Raw genomic sequence first — 17584 nt, 5'->3', positions numbered from 1 at the left:
CAATCATCTCGCCGAGCTTGCAGCAGCAGACAACGTTCTCTGCTTAACTCCGTGTGTCATACCATGTAGCCGGCACTGCCAATGCTCTCTTCGAATTTCCGACCCCGTCATGCCGACACCTCACCCACAAGCTGTCCCAGCTTATAGAAGTCGTTCCTCAGGCTCAACAGAATCTTGCGAGAAGCTGTCAGAGACCGCTGTCCGCCCTGCGCCTGGAGCAGGCGGTGGTGAGCCCGGCTCATGGTAGATCTCGTACTCGACGGTACGCGTTATGGCATTTTCTCTCAAGCTGACCTGGCTTTCGCTCCGCGTAGGCTTCGACTTGGCTCGTTGTCGCAGGTCTCCAGCAGCGGAGATGACCTCGTTTTGACTCGGTCGGGGGTCAAAATCTCCATTTTTCGTTCGCGTGACGCTCCCTGTCTGGTATGTGCGAAACTGACTGGGCAAAATCGATTGAAGTTTGAAAGTGCCGTCCGCCTCTTGTGAGCTGTACTGACCAGGTATCGTGAACAGCGAAGCACCGGACCAGAACATATCGATGACACCCTTAAGACTGGGTATGCAAGCTGTAACAATTGACATGTTCATGGCTATCTGCGCCCACATCGAGGAATCAACAACCGACCAAGTTATATCATTCGACTCGAATCGTTTATTCAAGTATACAATTTCGAGGATCACTAGGATTGGTACCCTGAGAGTTTGTCAGTGCTCGCACATAAGGTGACTAGGTCCACTCACAACAGACGACAGCTGAAGAGCGACATGACGCGAACTTTGACATCCGTGCTGGTATGTACACCCCACATCATCACGACTGGCAGTACGACGAGCCCAAGGTCCGTTAAAATGTTGAATACGTTAATCCCTATACTCACAGCTAGTGCATCCAGGCAGCTTTCATTACCCTCTTGCCATGGATTTGGCAGAGAACAACGAAACGCAGCCAACAATAGACTGATCGCAGACCAAAGTGCGATGACTGCAAAGAGAGCACGGTTGACGATCTTCAGATCACTGCGTGCGTTGATGGCTTGGATGAATATGCTAACGGAAACCTTCGACAGACCGTGAACAAGAATTGCTAACAACGAGGCGGCGTATAGATCCTAGACGTCGTCAGCTGCTGGGATCTATCGGCTGAAGTCCCTACCTTCTGAGCGGCCGTCAGAGACGATTCCTGGAGATCTGCTTCGTGTTGCCCGAGACCATGGTAGCACGATCTAACGAGCAGCACTGACTGGCTCATAGCCATTAGCACAGCTGTCGCGATAATCCAGTCAAAACTCCTCAGCGCCGTGAGATGCATACGGGATACAATCTTTGCTGCAACAGCTAGGATCGAGTAGACCAAGAAGATGATTGTGACTATCACCACCCATCCCGAACGGTCGGATGGTGTTACCTCAAAAAATGGTGGGGATTCTCTGTCCATGACTTCAAATCAAGACGATGCTGACCGTCAGACTGTACAACCAGGTGCGAAGAGAGAAGTCAGTGTTGTTATGTTATTCACTAAAATGCAAAAGTACCGCATGGCGAGCGAAGCGGACAGGCGAAGTGATGAGGAGACTACCATGACGGGTGCAAGGGCTCGCTGTCTTAGCTCTTACGACTGTGCTTTACGCGAAACCGCATGGCACTGGAAATTGGCTCAAGGATCATCATACCCGATGCCGGTCAATCAACTCACCTTATGCAGACGATATGCGTGGCGAGTCAGCCATTCAATGCCGGGTTTCTACAGTTCCAGGGGCTCTGATCGAACAGCTGGGGCAGTAGGATATCGAATCATGTTCTTCGAACTGCAACCTATTTACACACAAAACTCATCCAAGAACTCTCAAAAGAGGACCCCCCTGTGCCCAGCAGAGCTGGAGCAGACTTCAGCTGGCTAAAGCAAGGCCAAAGTGCACACTAGACACGAGTTGTTTTCGTCGGGCCCCGAGATGGCCCTCCGGTTCGTCGGACTGCCTCCGTAAGGATCAATTAGCGAGGTACCCACAGCATATCTGTGGAGCGACTGTCCTAATACATGATCACGACATTGCCACAGCTATTTCCAAGGACCGTTGTGGACCATCTAGGATCTAATACACCAGCAATCGAGCATACCACAATGCATCGAGGGTCGCGATTGCGTGGATGAGTTATCGCAGCATCCAGGGGACCAAAGCCACCCGAAGGCCCCCCGAGTCCGCGCGCCTTGGGATGGTGATAGCCGGCCCCAAGTGGAGACGGGAACTGCAAGCCCCCCGCCATTCCGAAACCCTAATAGCACGGCCAATGTTCGAGAGCCTTGGAATCCACGTTGTACAACAGTAACATGATCGACGCTTTCCCCTGCCACGTTTGAAGATCGCTAACAGAACCCATCGGTGAAGATGAACTTGGACGATCCACTTCGCTTAACCATGTTATCTTTCTCCGCAGAGAACTCGCACATCTCCCCCCCAAAAGCGCCTCGACCTCACCACCCACTGCAAACATCATCGCAAAGTTCCTCGACATGGCAGCTCATGGGGAAGCGTATGAGTTGCGATCTACGGGTAAAGATATATCAGTAACGGCCGACCGAAACCCTTCACCGCAGTCAGAATCAGGTGCGACATCGAAGCAGGAAACTCTGACTAACCGCCAACATGAGGGACTGTCGAACAGTACTCGCATTAGGCGGTTGTTCTCCGAGGCTCAGCTCTTTGCATTTGCTTTGACGTTCATGTCAACATGGGTGGGAATGAACACGTTCGTCGACCATATTCTCCTTTCTTGTACCCTGATTGACACCCGTACAGGAACATCTTCTTCGCCTTATACCAAGGCGGACCACAAACTTTCGCATGGGGTGTCCTGATCGTCTACATCGGCGCCATCACGCAAGCTGCCAGCATAGCAGAGATGAGCTCTACCCTTCCAATAGCCGGGGCACAGTATCACTGGACCCATCATCTCGCACCTCGCCGGATCCGACGCTTCGCAACCTGGATGCAAGGCTGGTTCACCTGGTTCGGCTGGGTGTCTCTCGAATGCGGAATAGCAAACATCACCGCCATCATGGTTCAACAGATGGCGATGCTCAACAACCCCAACTACGTCCCGAAGAACTGGCACATTACTCTGATCATGATCGCCATGCTCATCATCCACGGCGCCATCAACTCCACGAGCTACACCTTTGCGCTCGTCCCATGGCTCGAGCTCCTCGCCGGTATCCTCTATGTCTGTCTCTTCGTCATCTTCATGTGTGTCTATCTCGTCCTCGGCACCCGCCACAGCACCGACTACACCTTCTTCCACCGCGAAGTCTCGTCCGGCTGGAACAACGAATACGTAGCCTGGAACCTCGGCCTCCTCACCTGCGTCTGGTCCTTCACCGGCTTCGACGGCACGGTCCACATGTCGGAAGAAACCAAGAAAGCCAAACAAGCCGTTCCGCGCGCGACCCTGTACTCCATCATGCTCAACGGCGCCTTGGGCTACTGCATGGCCATCACGCTCATCACGTGCATGGGCCCGATGGAAACCGTGCTAGAATCCGGCTTCCCCGTCGCGACCATCCTGCAGCGCATCACGGGCTCCGTCGCCGCCACCACGGCCCTGATCGCGGGGCTCTTTATCTTCTCCTTCTGCCTGTGCATCGCCTCCATCGCCTCCGTCTCGCGCCTCACCTGGGCCTGGTCCCGCGACGGCGGCCTCCCCCGCTACCTGGCGCACGTCCACCCGCGCCACCTCGTCCCCGTGCGCGCCGTCTGGTTCTCCTGCCTCGTCGTCGCCCTGCTGAGTCTGCTCAACGTCGGCAGCACCGCCGCCTTCGGCGCCATCACCTCGCTGTCCAGCATGGCGCTGTATTTCTCCTACGCCATCGCCATCTCGTCCATGCTGTTTGCGCGCTGGACGTCGACGCGCAGCGGCGGAAACGAGCCGCTGGAGCTTGGCGAATGGAATTTGGGGAGCTATGGTGTATACATCAACGCGTATGCGCTCGTGCATACCGTCTACATGTGGGTTTGGCTGCCGCTGCCGCAGACCCTGCCGGTGACGGCAGAGAATATGAACTACGCGGGGCCCATCTTCGTGGCGGTCTTGCTATTTGCGTTGGGGTCGTGGTTCCTGCGTGCGCGGCATAGTTGGGCCGGGCCGAATCCGTTGATCGTGGATTATATCAAGTCTCAGGAGTAGTATTAGTAGGAGTAAGCTCTCCTGGCTTGGCGTTTAGCCCAATTTACTAAACGAGCTAGCGTCGATGCATATATACATACATACATGTGAAGACCAAAAGGCAGCACGGATGCCCAGTCGCCGACCTCATTTGCGCTCTGTCGAATTTACAGCAGCCCGACGGTTCTCTGCTTCATCTTCCTCACATCCACATCCTGCCAGAGCGCGACACTCACAAGAGTAACAGTGTACACGCAAGTAGCCGCGATGAGCATGTACCGCTGCGTTTGCCCATAGCTCAAGTTGATGGCATCCCTGGTGGGGCTGCCCCAGGGGTAGCTGCTCTGCGTGACCATATCGCCGTAGATGGCCGCGAAATCGGACTGGGCCTCAGCAGGCAGGTTCTGGAGCAGCCTGGCTGGGAAGATGCCCGTCCACATAGCGCCGGCGATGGTGCTGCCGATGGCAGAGCCGATGGCGATGACCATGCTCTCGCAGGCCAGCAGGGCGGGGAAGTCGCGCTGCTTGCTGACGGCCATGAGGGTGGTCTGCTCGCTGATGACGAGAACGCCGCCGCCGAAGGCGACGAAGATCTGGCACATGACAATATAGCCGATGTTGACGTCGGGTTGGCGGAAGTGGATCATTAGGCCCACGCCGAGGATGGTCAACGGCACGCCCCAGAAGAGAGACCAGAGCTTGAGGCGGCCGCTGACGTAGATGAGACAGAGGCCGTAGACGAGGCTGATTAAGCAGGATCCCACGGTGTAGATGTTGCCGATGTACGTGGCGTGGACGATCGATTGGTTGAAAAGAACGACATTGAGGGAGTAGAAGTATGAGTCCCAGATGTACCAGCCGATGTAGAGGGAGAAGGCCATGGTGTAGGTGAAGATGACGGTGCGGTTTTTCAGCAGGTGCCAGGGCACGAAGGTGATGGGGGCGAACTTGGCTTCCCAGAGGCCGAAAGCGACAATCAGGAAGAACCCGAAGATGATGAAGCAGATGATGAGTGGAGAGCGCCAGGTGTTTGGCTGGTACGAGTAGATGTTGAAGGCCAGAAGGAAGAGAGCGAGGCCAGTAGCTAGGACGAGGAGTCCAACGACGTCAAATTCTTTCAAGTAGTGCAGGGTCTTGTCTTTGAGGGACATCTGCGCAGTGGGCCGGGGTGGGAGGAGTCCAGCCTTCTCGGCTTTGCGCTGATTGATCCAGAGGAGAATGACCCATGGGGCACAAACGACAGGAACGACGATAGAGAAGACGCCGAAGCCCCATCGGAAGCCCATGCCGCCGATTACATCGGCAGCTGCATAGCCATAGACCCATGTGGTGATGAGGTAGGGCGAGGAGACGTAGCCGAGGAAGAAACCTCGCTTCTTCAGTTTCGAGGTGTCGGCGATGAAGACAGTGATGGAGAAGTCGATCGAGTTGTAGCCAACGTAGTAGAAGGTCATGGCAGCGCAGTATGTCTGGACGTTATTGCAGCCTGCCATCATAATGAGACCAAGCGTCACTGAAATCACGCCCAGGGTCAACGCTTGAGCGCGGCCCCATACATTCATGATTTTGGCGTATGGGAGCTTCCAGATGCCTGCCACCAGTGAGGAGATGACGCCGGTCAGAGCGGTAAGCGAGTGCTCTTGAAAATTAGACGTGACGTATGGGGTCATCGTATTGACAATGCCCGATGCGAAAGCCAGGATGAAGGCAATGAGCCAGATCCTAGTCTGCTGTTAGCATGACGGCAATCAATAGTTGGGAGCATCGTACATGACATAGGCAATCAGGATATGCGATTTCGACCAGACCTGGGTCATTGCCTGAATGGCCTGGACGCCATGTTCGGCGTTGGTGTCGAGCTTCTCAAGCGAAGCATCGTCATCCGAAGAGTCTCGAGATGCTGCATCGCCTATCCTAGCCTCTTTCTCGTTGGCGATTTCGGAGTCATTGGGACCACGATGCTCTGCGGCCGGGACAGCAGCATCGTTGCCAGTGGCCGTACTAGGTGCCGCAGCTGCAGAAGTGGTCAGGCCGGCAATCCTGAATCTCATGATGAGTAGATGAGTCTCAAGACAGATGAGTGGTACAGGGTGAGGATAGATCCGATGCAAAGCGATTGATAAGATGCGATAAAAAGCGAGCGGATCAAAGATCCTAAATACACGGCAGCTCGCATGCTTTTCAGGTCCCTGCTTCGCTAGCTTTGAGCATTTTTGCTGGTGGGGTTACACCACTATCCTAGTCAAGGTGCGGTTTGGGAAGTGGGCAGTCATTAGCGACGCGTGGTGGGTGGATAGGTCGTGGCCTGTCTCGAACCCTCCTCGCCGACATAGTACCGTAATCGCGATGCACCGACGCTCTTGATCCTGTTGCGGAACCGCTGGGCTGGTGGATTGCGTTCACTCTCGCCGTAGTCATCGAGGTGCTGCACCTTTTGCAAGCAAGCAACACCCAGCACATACGTGGCTGTTGCGGGTTGCATCGAGGGACACACCCGAGGCCGATAACCGGCCACTTTGCGCACTAGTGGGTTCGTAAAGAGGAGACTGCTTTGCTTTCAAGCTCAACAAGCTAAAGCGTCAGTGCAATCAAGCAATCAAGCTCAAGCTTCGCGGCACTTGCGTTGTTAAAGTGGGGTCCTGTTGAATTTTTTTTCCTCATCTTATCTGATCAAGACTGGCCAGAAGTCGCGCCGGCCCATCAAGCTAACAGGGTCTAACGGCGGTTCCTTTTCGCAGCCAAAACCAAGGTGGTGGTCGATGACCTGCCAGAGCCTTGATTTCTAGCTCGGATTGGAATGCCCAGATCGGTCAAGGTCCGGCTGCTGTGCGAGAGTGCTCCGAGAGGGGCCGTTGCCGTGGGCGCGCTCTGGCCCAGGCTTCCCAGTTGCTGAACGCTTGTTCGAGCGAACAGGTCAAATGAGGACGGTTATCGGCAACGGCAAGTGCCGTCGACTGTGATGTGGTGGGTTTGTCTACAAGCTTCGCGTTCGTCGCTATAGGGACACCTGATTTTTTCTACAGCCGGCGTAATTTGCTGGCTTAGCTGAAGAGAACCGGCCGTAAGCTATTTCTTCAGCGGCCCTCCGCAGGGAAGCGGGACTTTTGAAAAATTGTCTAGAGCACCGAAGAACAAGGTCTGATGAACCCGAGATTCGGGGACCAACCTGTTCAGACATCGCACTTGTTACTTCCATCAAGGTCCGCTTAGACAACCTCTCATCGAGCTCGAAGCGACAGTCATATGGCCATGCTACAGCTTAGACGCAACACAGAGTGCTATGCCAGCACAAACACACGTCATTCCAATCCAAGTGTCTCGAGTAATGAGCTTGCCTTCCGCCAGGTATTCACCAAGCACAGTGAAAAGGAATGCCAATGAATTGGTAATGGGAACTGTCAATGAGAGCTCTGACCCACAATCAGTCTTCTGTCTTTCCTAGAAACAAGGCTGACAGCACATTCGTTGTACCAACGTCCGGGGGGGCAGAACGTACCGGCTTGCCCAACAAGCAAGAAGAACCAGATGCTGCCAGTCAGATTGGCAACCAGTGGAATGGCATAACTCGGCTTCCTGACGAGACCGACAACCGTGAAGAACACTTTGGCAACCTGTCTGGCGATCCAACTCCGAGATGGATCAGTGATTGATGGGTGTGTAGGTGCAGTGTAGCTGACAGCCGCGCGCCGAATAAAGGGGGTTGTGAAACCCCAGCAGATGCCAACCAATAGAAACGACAGAATGTACGCGAAGGGTGACGGCGTCGAAGGTACTGGATCTACAACACCAGGTACAGCTTCTCCGGGCGATGACATCGTAAGTGCTTTGGGACCTGGATGAGCAATGTTGATGCCGGGCACGCGATATCGCGAGCCGACAGCAACGGAAGAAAGTTGGGGTTAGCTTTACTTGGCGGCTTGCTTACCTAACATTGCCCCAACTCGGAGACCTACGGGGCTGGCTAGGAAGCCCGGAGACTTTCTCCATACACTGTTCGCGGCTATAAGGTAGGGCTTAGGCGAAGCCGCTTATCGTAACTCATCATATCAATCCACATGCCGGCAACTGCACTCCAGACATTACCCTATTGAAGCTGGGGCTGATGCCCGATGTATGTCCCTTTCGTGCGGATCCTATCTTGAGGTAAGTCCCGGAGCTCACTCGTGGATAAACATGTCCGTGGGGCCAAGTCTCAACCAGGACGCTGGTTCCCAACTAGTGAGACGAAGACCTATATGTATGCTACATCGGTATCATTCTCCTACACGACGACAATGACATCAAGTCTCGCATCCATGAAGGACCCGGCCGGAGAGCACCCTGAATAGATCACCGAGAACCGGAGCGAGAGCCTCCTGTAACGTTCGCAGAAGTTGTCGACAATTCATTCTCGCCGCCGATGTCGACGGCCAGGCCCGCCTGTCCGCAGATACAATGAAGAAGGAAAACATGTTGCAGTCACCCCGTGCACCGCAGTGACACATGGTCAGCCGACGATGAACTCGCATCTGATTCTCCTCGCGGGCTTTTTGTTCTGAGCAGCTGGACCATGGGTCTCCTATACGGTACCTGGCAGTGCGTGCATTGACAAATTCCTGGCACTCAGTCGGGGTGCCATAAGCAGCCGATGATGTATGCGGAGCACAATTCCACCCTGGAATCGTGCATATCGGTGCAAGCGAATTCCGAAGAGAGGCCTCTATCTGTTCTGGGGGCTTGGAGGGCCTGACGCCTCGTGGATCTCTACACCTATCAGCCATAGCAGCCCATTGGTCTCCTTATAAGAACTGCCGCGTGGGGGCACAATCCTTTGGAAAGGATCCTGTAGGTTCATAAACTGCGAGTCCCCAGTAAGTCAGATCCAGCCGTGTTGCTTGTGAGGCCATGGAGGTCCATTCTGTCGCCGTTGTGGTTGCAGTGTGCTCCAGTGGGATATTCGCAGGTACAGCTGCCTTCAACGGCTTAGTCGGCCGACAATTAACATTGCAATAGGATATACCTGGGCACTCTCGCACGCGACTATCCCGTGCGTCATTTCGACACCAGAAATCGTGCTCGCCAGCGCGTGGCGAACTCAGTACCTCCGCGGTTTCTACATCTCGCGTCCGCTGTGCGCCTTCAACCTCGTTGCTTTTGGATACTTGGCGCTTCAGTCCACATCGCAGTTGGAGCAAGCCCTGCATGTACTTGCAGCTGTCCTGACAGCCTCCGGCGTACCTTATGCACTTACCTTCCTCAGGCGAACGAATGGGGCGCTCAGTATTCGTGCCAAGAAGATCGTGGGGGACGGCGAAGATCCGACTGCGATGGCCTTGACGTATGCTCGGCACGAGAGAAGAAGCATTGAACGAGAGAGGGCATGGTCAACGGAGCAGTTGGTGAGGAGGTGGCAGTGGCACAATAATATGCGGACGGGGGTACTGGTACTTGGTACGATGCTGGGAGCATTGGCTTGCGGGTTAGAGCGTGCGTAAGCCGCTGTGTCGTCTGAACTTTCTTCGATTCAGCATGAGGCTCAGCTCGGGCCGGACAGTATACTCTGGGTGTGAGAGGGAGATGAAAAACGTTCTCCGTTGATGACTAACGTTCTGGTCAGCGGCGATTAGGTACTTTCGATGAAGCGAGCGGCCGTGGGGTCGAGCCTACGGAGCACATTCACCGGGAGCCGCAAGTCTCGGTAGATGAAACACTCCAGGCCCTGAATCTGAAACGAGAAACGAGCTGTCTGGACACGGCCACCTGGTCTCAAAATCGCAAGTGCCTTCCGTATCGTTATTGGCAACGATGGACGTGTAGAAGCAACATCTGTCGCAAAGCATGGAGAGCTGGAGTCATGCTGTAATCGCCAATTGGCACGTGGCCAAGTCCCCCAGTTGCACGTCTAAGCCACCAAAAATAGCAGCGCCCAGGAGGCAAACCCTCAGCCTTGTTTTGCCTGAGCGAATTGCGTGTTTCCGGGGCGATGCCCTTGGCGATACCCGCCTCGGCTGGCAAGTTGGCTACGAAGCAGCTGAATAGTCGTGGCGTTGCGTATGAAGAGGGGTCTAGCGAATCTCACAGACGAGAAGTTCGTGGTATAGCATTCACATCAGCTCGAGCCTTTCATCAAGTGATTACAGAACTTCTCTCACCTTCGTCTCTCGTTCCTCCATTCGACCATCCCTGTACCACCAGTAAACAAAGTTCGATCACCAGGTCCTGTCAACCCCCCACGCTTTGCCCGTGTCGCAATTGTCGCAGGCGTCGCTTTCATTTGCAACCAAATATTCCAGGCATTATCACAGAGCTTGGACAAAAGTCCTGTATCGTTGCATTCCACTCGACTGACACAGGCCACATCCACGCTGCCCATCGGCCGTTATGGCCTACAATCGGCTAGGTAAGCCTCCCCTGTGAATGTGCTCCTTCCGCGCGCCCTCTAAACCTGTCGCAGGAGGCTCCCATGCCGACAATGACCCATACTCGCCCAATCTGAATCCTCAATATGATGGTCGTACCCCTTCCCCGGGTCGTCCATTACAAGCCTACGACCGAGACGACGTCTACGAGCAACCTCCCCAACTGCACCTCCAGATGCCTACCGCCTCGAATGATCGGCTTGCATTCCAGCCGACCTATTCCGTCGAGAACGTCTCAAACTCACATGGCCATCATTCACAGTACCAGCAAGGACAACCGCAGCCGCAATCTTATGGCGCTCCAGGAGGAGATTATGCCCTGAATCCGGAAGAGCACCACGATGCCTACTACAATCAGCCATACTCTCCCCATCCCCAGGGAGACTATGCACTCGACCCCTACCCGACACCAGACAATCGTTACGGCGAAGATGATAATAGACCTATCCTCCAGCCAGATAGCGCCTACGGTCCAGACCCCCATACTCAACCTCCTCTCGAAGGCGAATACTACGATGATCCCAATGTTCAACCGACGCCGTCACCCGCGCCTATCAGGAGATGGAAAACTGTCAAGGAAGTTCCGTTGTTCGAAGGCAATCTCGTCCTTGACTGTCCTGTGCCACCGAGGCTACTGAGTCAGGTTCCGCACGTGCAACCGCCCGAAAGAGATGAGTTTACTCATATGAGATATTCAGCAGCCACTTGCGACCCCAATGATTTCTTCGAGAGGCGCTTCACATTACGACAGCGCTTGTTTCGGCAACCTCGACACACTGAGCTGTTCATTGTGGTCACCATGTACAATGAGGACGAGTTCCTGTTCGCGCGTACCATGATTGGCGTCTTCAAGAACATCGAGTATCTCTGTTCAAGAACGAGCAGCAAGACTTGGGGCAAGGACGCGTGGAAGAAGGTTGTCGTTTGCATCGTCAGTGATGGTCGCGCTAAGATCAATCCACGGACCAGAGCAGTTCTCGCAGGTCTAGGTGTTTATCAAGACGGCATTGCGAAACAACGAGTCGATGACAAGGACGTCACTGCCCATATCTACGAGTATACTACTCAAGTCGGCCTGGAGCTCAAGGGCAAGCAGGTCTCTTTGAAACCACGAACCAACACGCCGGTCCAGCTGTTGTTCTGCCTCAAGGAGAAGAACCAGAAGAAAATCAACTCACACAGATGGTTCTTCTCTGCCTTTGGTCGTGTGCTGGATCCTAATATCTGTGTCTTGCTCGACGCTGGTACGAGGCCTGGCAAAGATTCCATTTATCAGCTCTGGAAGGCATTCGACCTTGAACCCATGTGTGGTGGCGCTGCTGGTGAAATCAAAGTCATGTTGGAGCACGGCAAGAATCTGCGAAACCCCCTGGTGGCCACTCAGAACTTCGAGTACAAGATGTCTAACATTCTCGACAAACCCATGGAGTCTGCATTTGGTTTCATCTCTGTCCTTCCTGGTGCCTTCTCTGCTTATCGCTATGTGGCATTGCAGAACGACAAGAATGGGGAAGGGCCGCTCGAGAAGTACTTCAAAGGCGAGTCGATGCACGCAGATGCTGGTGTCTTCACCGCGAATATGTATCTTGCCGAAGATCGAATTCTCTGTTTCGAGCTCGTCAGCAAGCGCAATTGTCGCTGGATTCTGCAATATGTCAAGTCTGCCAACGGCGAGACCGACGTCCCCAATCGAATCGCCGAGTTCGTTTTGCAGCGGCGAAGATGGCTGAACGGTTCTTTTTTCGCTGCCGTCTACGCCATAGCTCATGTCCACCAGCTCTTCCGAAGCAGCCACAGCGCCATGCGGAAGTTCATGCTGATCATTGAGTTCATCTATCAAACCATCAACATGCTCTTCGCCTGGTTCGCTATTGGCAATTTTTTCCTGGTTTTCAAGCTTCTCACGACCTCCCTCGGTAGTCCTGGACCTCTGGGCACAGCTGGCACGGTTCTCGGTATAGTGTTCGAATTCGTCTACCTTGGCACACTCCTCTACTGCTTTATCCTATCTATGGGTAACAGGCCGCAAGGGTCAAAGAAATCCTATCTGGCCATGGTTATCTTTTGGTCTATTCTCATGGTCTGGCTCACTTTCGCCGCCGTCTACGTGACTGTTGAGGCGATCCGAGCAGAGACCCAGGAAAATTCCTTCACGTTCTCCTCCATCTTCAACAACAGGACTTTTTTCAGCCTGATCGTCTCCCTCGGTAGCACCTATGTGCTATGGTTTGTGTCATCGTGTCTTTTCTTAGATCCGTGGCACATGTTCACCTGCTTTCTTCAGTACATTGTGCTGACACCAACCTACATCAACGTCCTTAACATTTACGCCTTCTGTAACACGCACGATATCTCCTGGGGCACCAAAGGCGACGACAAGGCCGAGAAACTGCCTACGGTCCAGATGAAGCCAGATGGCAACGTCGAAGTGATGATTCCGCAAGATGACGGCGATCTGAACGCGCAGTATGAGGCCGAGCTCCTCAGATTCGCAACGAAGCCGGAGAAAGAGGTCAAGATTCAGTCGGCAGCAGAGAAGCAAGAGGACTACTACAAATCGTTCAGGAGTAATGTCGTCGTCATCTGGATGATCAGCAACTTCATCCTCTGTGCTGCCGTGCTTAATGTGTCGGGCTTTGACAGGATCAATACCGAAGAAGGAGGCTCCGAAACGAACGCAACCATCTACCTGGCTGTGATTCTGTGGTCCGTCGCTGGTCTTTCCCTCTTTAGATTCGCGGGGGCGATGTGGTTCTTGGTGAAGAGGATGGTAAGTCTCCTCCCGCATTCCGTTATAAGATCCGGGCTAACAAACTCTCTAGTTCCGAGGCGTCTGAGCATTCAAGTTCGATCCTTTTCACGTTGATGCCGTCATGGAATCTGCAAAGAGTAAGCACAGGCGTTCTGGGCGTTCACCTTCAAGGAACTTCAAATGTGACAGATAAAGCGTTGTCACATCTGGCGGTAGGCGTCGCAACATGGGCCATTGGTGATGGGACTCTTGCCATGATCACCGTATTTACATACAGACTGGGCCACGAAGGCACAGACCGAGGACCAGGAATCGGAATGGATGGATCCAACTTATTGGATGGGGAATTACCTAGCTTCTGAGCCTATAATGCAACTGCTACGATATCGCGTTGGGAGTAAATGCCGGCGCCGATAAGCACTTGAGTGTTTCCTCTCGCTCATGGCATCTTGATCTATAGGAAAGATTCTGGCAAACGGTGCGTCACGTGACGAGGCTCCTTCCCCTGAGCGCTATGAGGATCGTCTCGTTGCAACCGGGACTGTGTAAAGCAAGCACCACCGCCAACTATTTCATCATCCCCGACCTTACTGGAAGTGGGCTGGACCACTGAAAAACTACTGTCATCTCTATCAGAGACTTTGTCGTTTTCCGGCTGAACTTTTTCGGGCGTGAGGGATTCTTCATCTGAGCATCACGGGTAGGAGTGATGGGGTTTAGGCAGACGTTTCAGGCGCATGGTTTTGGTGCGGGGCATAGCGGCGTGGGCGAGTTCCTAAAGGTTGTGGGCAGAGAATTGGTAGGTGTTGGGCAATGGGTGGTGGTGGAGGTTGAAGGGCACTGGATCTTGGATGATGCAAGGACGATCGGCGGTTAGGAAACAGCAGATAGGGATTCGAGGTTCAGCAGTGGTGGACACATGTTACCACAGCCGATTAAGGTATTAGAAACCTTTCCAATATCGGTGCAAGCCTGTGCTTGCCCAATGAATGTCGGGGGGAAACCCGGAAGTCGCGCAACGCAGACGTCAAAGCTCGACAAAAAAGGAATAGATGGAGTTGAGTGAAAGAAGAGAACTTGCATTATGTGTTGTACAGTCGCGACAAGCTTTATCGATGGCCATGAAGCCTCGCGCTTTAAGGAGCCCCACTCCACCCATGCTCGCCCAGAAGGCTTATTAGCTGCCTTGTAAGTAGCAGCAGCAGCAGCAGCAGCGGAAGTCGCTAATCGACCCCGACACAGAGAGGATGTGTCTCATACATCTCCGAATCGGGAAAGTGGGCGGTAATCAACAACATCTTCTGCATCACACGAGGCTCCAGCCAATAAGTCCCGCCACGGGCGCCACCCACAAACAGCCCAACGGCCGATACTCGCGCAAGGACCAGAACCGCCGGCCGACGTACCAGCCACCGACGAGCAGAGACCAGAAGATGATCTTCTCGTCCGTCTGCTGCGGTCCGCGCGTCATGCTCCAACGGTAGTTCAAAATGGCTGGGGTCTGCGCGTCAGCCTTGACCGACTGCTCTCTTGAGGGGAAAGGAGGAGACATAAATTGGGCTTTTTACCTGCTGTAAGGATTCCGACGGTCATGTGATCCCAGCCGACATTCGCACAGGCGTCCGCCACGCGGTGCTCGGATGTGTGGGTGAGGGTGCTGTGTAAGACGGGGTCGAGATGCTTCCAGCCGTATATGATGTGGCCTGGGACGGAGATGGCGTTGAGGAGTGCGGCGGTCTTGAAGAGGTAGCTTCCGATGGTTGGGAGGTCGGCCATGGTGAAGCGGTGGGATGGTGTGGTTTCAGATGGTTGGGATGTGCAGTACGAGGGCGGCGCTTCTTTGCTATAAAGGTGGGCGCAGTGCTATCGTGGCATAGTCGTGGGTGGTTCGACGTGTGTAGCAAAAGAACGCTAGCAAAAGGACGCTGAATAATTAACCATTATGCTATGTCCGAGGTGAATGACATCCCCGACGTATAGTAGTGTTGGGGGATCTGGAACGGTGCGGCATCATTGGTGAAAGGGATAATTCGTAGTGCCTACGGCCGTACCGCCACGGCCCCTTACATTCCTTGGCAATCCTAGAGCAGACGTACTTCGATTTTCCCGACAGCATCCGACGGAGACTGCTGGGCCAGCGTCACTTGATGGGCAACTGCATCCTCGACCTCCTGGAAATCCAGCTCGTCTCCCATCATGAGGGGAATCTCGAGATCTGCTATTCTCACGCTCAGAGCCGCAACATCTCTGCCAGACTGCAACAAGCGAGCAACCACAGCCTGGGTGAACAGCTTCCTGCTGGAATTGCATTCACTCCACGCCCTTCGCCGCACCGTGGTATCCGTTTCGTCGATGAAATCAACCTCCAGTCCTTTTACATCTTCGCCGTGCTGGGGTGTGAACTGCGCCAAGCGGCTACCGGCAGGTGAAGGGTAGATCGCTTCAGCCTTGACCCTCGGAAAGCTGGATGAAGTTTGTTGTACTTCTACGAGACTCCCAGTATCATCGCTGCTGGCCTGATGCTGATTCTGACCAAGGGGTTCCGCATGGTTCCTAAGTTGTGAATCGTCAAGCGACTCCTCCTCAGATAGCATGATCGAGTCTTCTGTAGGATGTTAGTACCACCGCGGCTCCGGGAGAAGATCTTGTTACCTCGTTGGACTTTATCCATGGTGTCAGCAAGCGAGTCCTCCTTGTCCGTCACCCTTGCCCTCTTCCTTGCTCCAACCACCGGCTTTCTTCGCTTGCGGCGCTTCTTCGGTCCATCAAGCCGCTTCCAAACCTCCCAGGTCTCATCCGCGAAGGCCTTCACGCTACCATGCCATGGTCTGAAGTAATTTTTGGCCTTGCCAGGCGAGCGTCCAAGGATTGTGGGTTCCGGAAAGGAGGCTCCGACGGCAACGCAGACGCCCAGCTGCCGAGTTGGCGTGCTGAAACAGCGGTAAAATCTTACTGTTAATCGCTCACCAGTTCTCGTGAGTGTGTATACGAAAGGAAGGTATGGTACTTTGGGCGAGTGCTCTACACCTTGCTTGTCGAGGTAGATATCGTTCTTCTCTTTCTGTAAGAGGCTGTCGTTTTCGAGTAACTCTCTGAGGTGAGAGGGGAGATCCTCAGGTAGTGTGAACTCTTCTCCAGCAGGAGGCTCGAAGTCGCGACTGGGCGAGCCATGGTCAGTGCTTAGACGTGGGCGCGCTGGTAGTGGCAGCGATTGTCGAAGTCGATCCGACTTGAAACTAACAATCCGACTCGGACGATCGACAGACTTGCCAGCACTCCTCGTGCCTCTTCTTGGCCCGCCAGAAGCGGATGTTTTGGTGGGCTTGTTCGGCGTTTTCTCTGCCTCGTCATCCGACGAAGATTCACTCTCCGAGTCAACAATATCTCTAAGAGTCTGCCAGAATCTCCGACGGCCGGCGCGCTCAGGCTCAGCTATAGGAGCAGGCTGTTCTTGTGGTGCATCGATGGCTCGCTCCGTCGTTGTGTCCGCTGCAGTCGTGTCTTCGGCGTTGTCATGATCCCCAATGTCGACAGGGCCGTTCTGGCGCTGCTTCCATCGGTCTAAAAGGGATTTAGATCGGGAGGAGATATCGAATTCCTCATCTTTGGGGATCCAGTCAAGCTTCAATAAGCCCTTGAGAACTTTGTGAACCTTGGTAGTGTGGATGATGGCGGCATCTAGATCACGGTAGTCCTCGAGCCGCTCCAGGCAGCGGGACATCTCGGACATGTCCTCGAGTTTGGGCGGATGATTTGGCATCAAAAATCCCCTCTGCAGCTTGTGCCGTAGAAAGAAAACCTCTTTTTCGCGCATTTCTTTTCGAGTACCCCATGATGGGTCCTCCAGTGGGTCGTCATTTGAGAAAGGGACTGCACTTTTACGTGCCCGCGGTGAGGGCATGCTGATTCTGCACGTGTTTTAGAGTTGACGTTGGGTCGGATGATGCGGCTTGGGTGTATGGCAATTTGCGCTTATCGGCGCGTATGGACTTCACAAATGTTGAAGAGATGTTTCATCTAGCACTCAAGGAGATGAAGATGGGCAGTTCAGAGTAAAGACATGCCCATACGTTCTATGATGAAGAAAGAAAGTCCGTGATGTGTCGGGTGTTATCAACGGTGCCCTAACTAATTTGCGTTAGACTGAAGAGTAGTGGAGTCAGGCAGTAGAATGCTGTTGCCAAGAATTCTCAGGCAGTGAATGCATTCCCAAGCCACAATTGTCTGCTGGAGTAGAGCTTTATGGGAGACACAGAGCTTCATGGTCACCGAAAAT

At 53.9% G+C, this 17584-nt stretch overlaps 8 protein-coding genes across 8 annotated transcripts; 3 read left to right on the top strand and 5 right to left on the bottom strand.

The window, feature by feature from the left end:
• Positions 1–141: 141 nt before the first annotated feature.
• HMPREF1541_03357 (uncharacterized protein) lies at positions 142–1435 on the bottom strand (the record flags this gene model as incomplete). The annotated part of the gene is made up of 3 exons (XM_008717709.1): positions 142–694; positions 742–1109; positions 1154–1435. 3 exons carry the CDS (start codon positions 1433–1435, stop codon positions 142–144), a joined length of 1203 nt encoding a protein of 400 aa, XP_008715931.1.
• Positions 1436–2509: 1074 nt separating this feature from the next.
• Positions 2510–4179, top strand: HMPREF1541_03356 (uncharacterized protein; the record flags this gene model as incomplete). The annotated part of the gene is made up of 2 exons (XM_008717708.1): positions 2510–2745; positions 2796–4179. 2 exons carry the CDS (start codon positions 2510–2512, stop codon positions 4177–4179), a joined length of 1620 nt encoding a protein of 539 aa, XP_008715930.1.
• A 146-nt stretch (positions 4180–4325) lies between these two features.
• Positions 4326–6209, bottom strand: HMPREF1541_03355 (uncharacterized protein; the record flags this gene model as incomplete). Its single annotated transcript, XM_008717707.1, has 2 exons — positions 4326–5880; positions 5929–6209. The coding sequence occupies 2 exons, from the start codon at positions 6207–6209 to the stop codon at positions 4326–4328; spliced, it is 1836 nt and encodes a 611-aa protein (XP_008715929.1).
• Positions 6210–7410: 1201 nt separating this feature from the next.
• Positions 7411–7973, bottom strand: HMPREF1541_03354 (uncharacterized protein; the record flags this gene model as incomplete). The annotated part of the gene is made up of 2 exons (XM_008717706.1): positions 7411–7568; positions 7655–7973. The coding sequence occupies 2 exons, from the start codon at positions 7971–7973 to the stop codon at positions 7411–7413; spliced, it is 477 nt and encodes a 158-aa protein (XP_008715928.1).
• A 1405-nt stretch (positions 7974–9378) lies between these two features.
• On the top strand, positions 9379–9474 carry HMPREF1541_03353 (uncharacterized protein; the record flags this gene model as incomplete). Its single annotated transcript, XM_008717705.1, has 1 exon — positions 9379–9474. The coding sequence occupies one exon, from the start codon at positions 9379–9381 to the stop codon at positions 9472–9474; it is 96 nt and encodes a 31-aa protein (XP_008715927.1).
• A 1044-nt stretch (positions 9475–10518) lies between these two features.
• On the top strand, positions 10519–13393 carry HMPREF1541_03352 (chitin synthase 2; the record flags this gene model as incomplete). The annotated part of the gene is made up of 3 exons (XM_008717704.1): positions 10519–10537; positions 10592–13326; positions 13379–13393. The coding sequence occupies 3 exons, from the start codon at positions 10519–10521 to the stop codon at positions 13391–13393; spliced, it is 2769 nt and encodes a 922-aa protein (XP_008715926.1).
• Positions 13394–14614: 1221 nt separating this feature from the next.
• HMPREF1541_03351 (uncharacterized protein) lies at positions 14615–15084 on the bottom strand (the record flags this gene model as incomplete). The annotated part of the gene is made up of 2 exons (XM_008717703.1): positions 14615–14802; positions 14877–15084. 2 exons carry the CDS (start codon positions 15082–15084, stop codon positions 14615–14617), a joined length of 396 nt encoding a protein of 131 aa, XP_008715925.1.
• A 305-nt stretch (positions 15085–15389) lies between these two features.
• On the bottom strand, positions 15390–17122 carry HMPREF1541_03350 (uncharacterized protein; the record flags this gene model as incomplete). Its single annotated transcript, XM_008717702.1, has 2 exons — positions 15390–15913; positions 15961–17122. 2 exons carry the CDS (start codon positions 17120–17122, stop codon positions 15390–15392), a joined length of 1686 nt encoding a protein of 561 aa, XP_008715924.1.
• Positions 17123–17584: the final 462 nt, after the last annotated feature.

The sequence above is a fragment of the Cyphellophora europaea genome (assembly GCF_000365145.1).
Source record: "Cyphellophora europaea CBS 101466 unplaced genomic scaffold supercont1.3, whole genome shotgun sequence".
Classification (NCBI taxonomy): Eukaryota; Fungi; Ascomycota; class Eurotiomycetes; order Chaetothyriales; family Cyphellophoraceae; genus Cyphellophora; species Cyphellophora europaea.
This window is presented reverse-complemented; position numbering and strand designations above follow the sequence as displayed.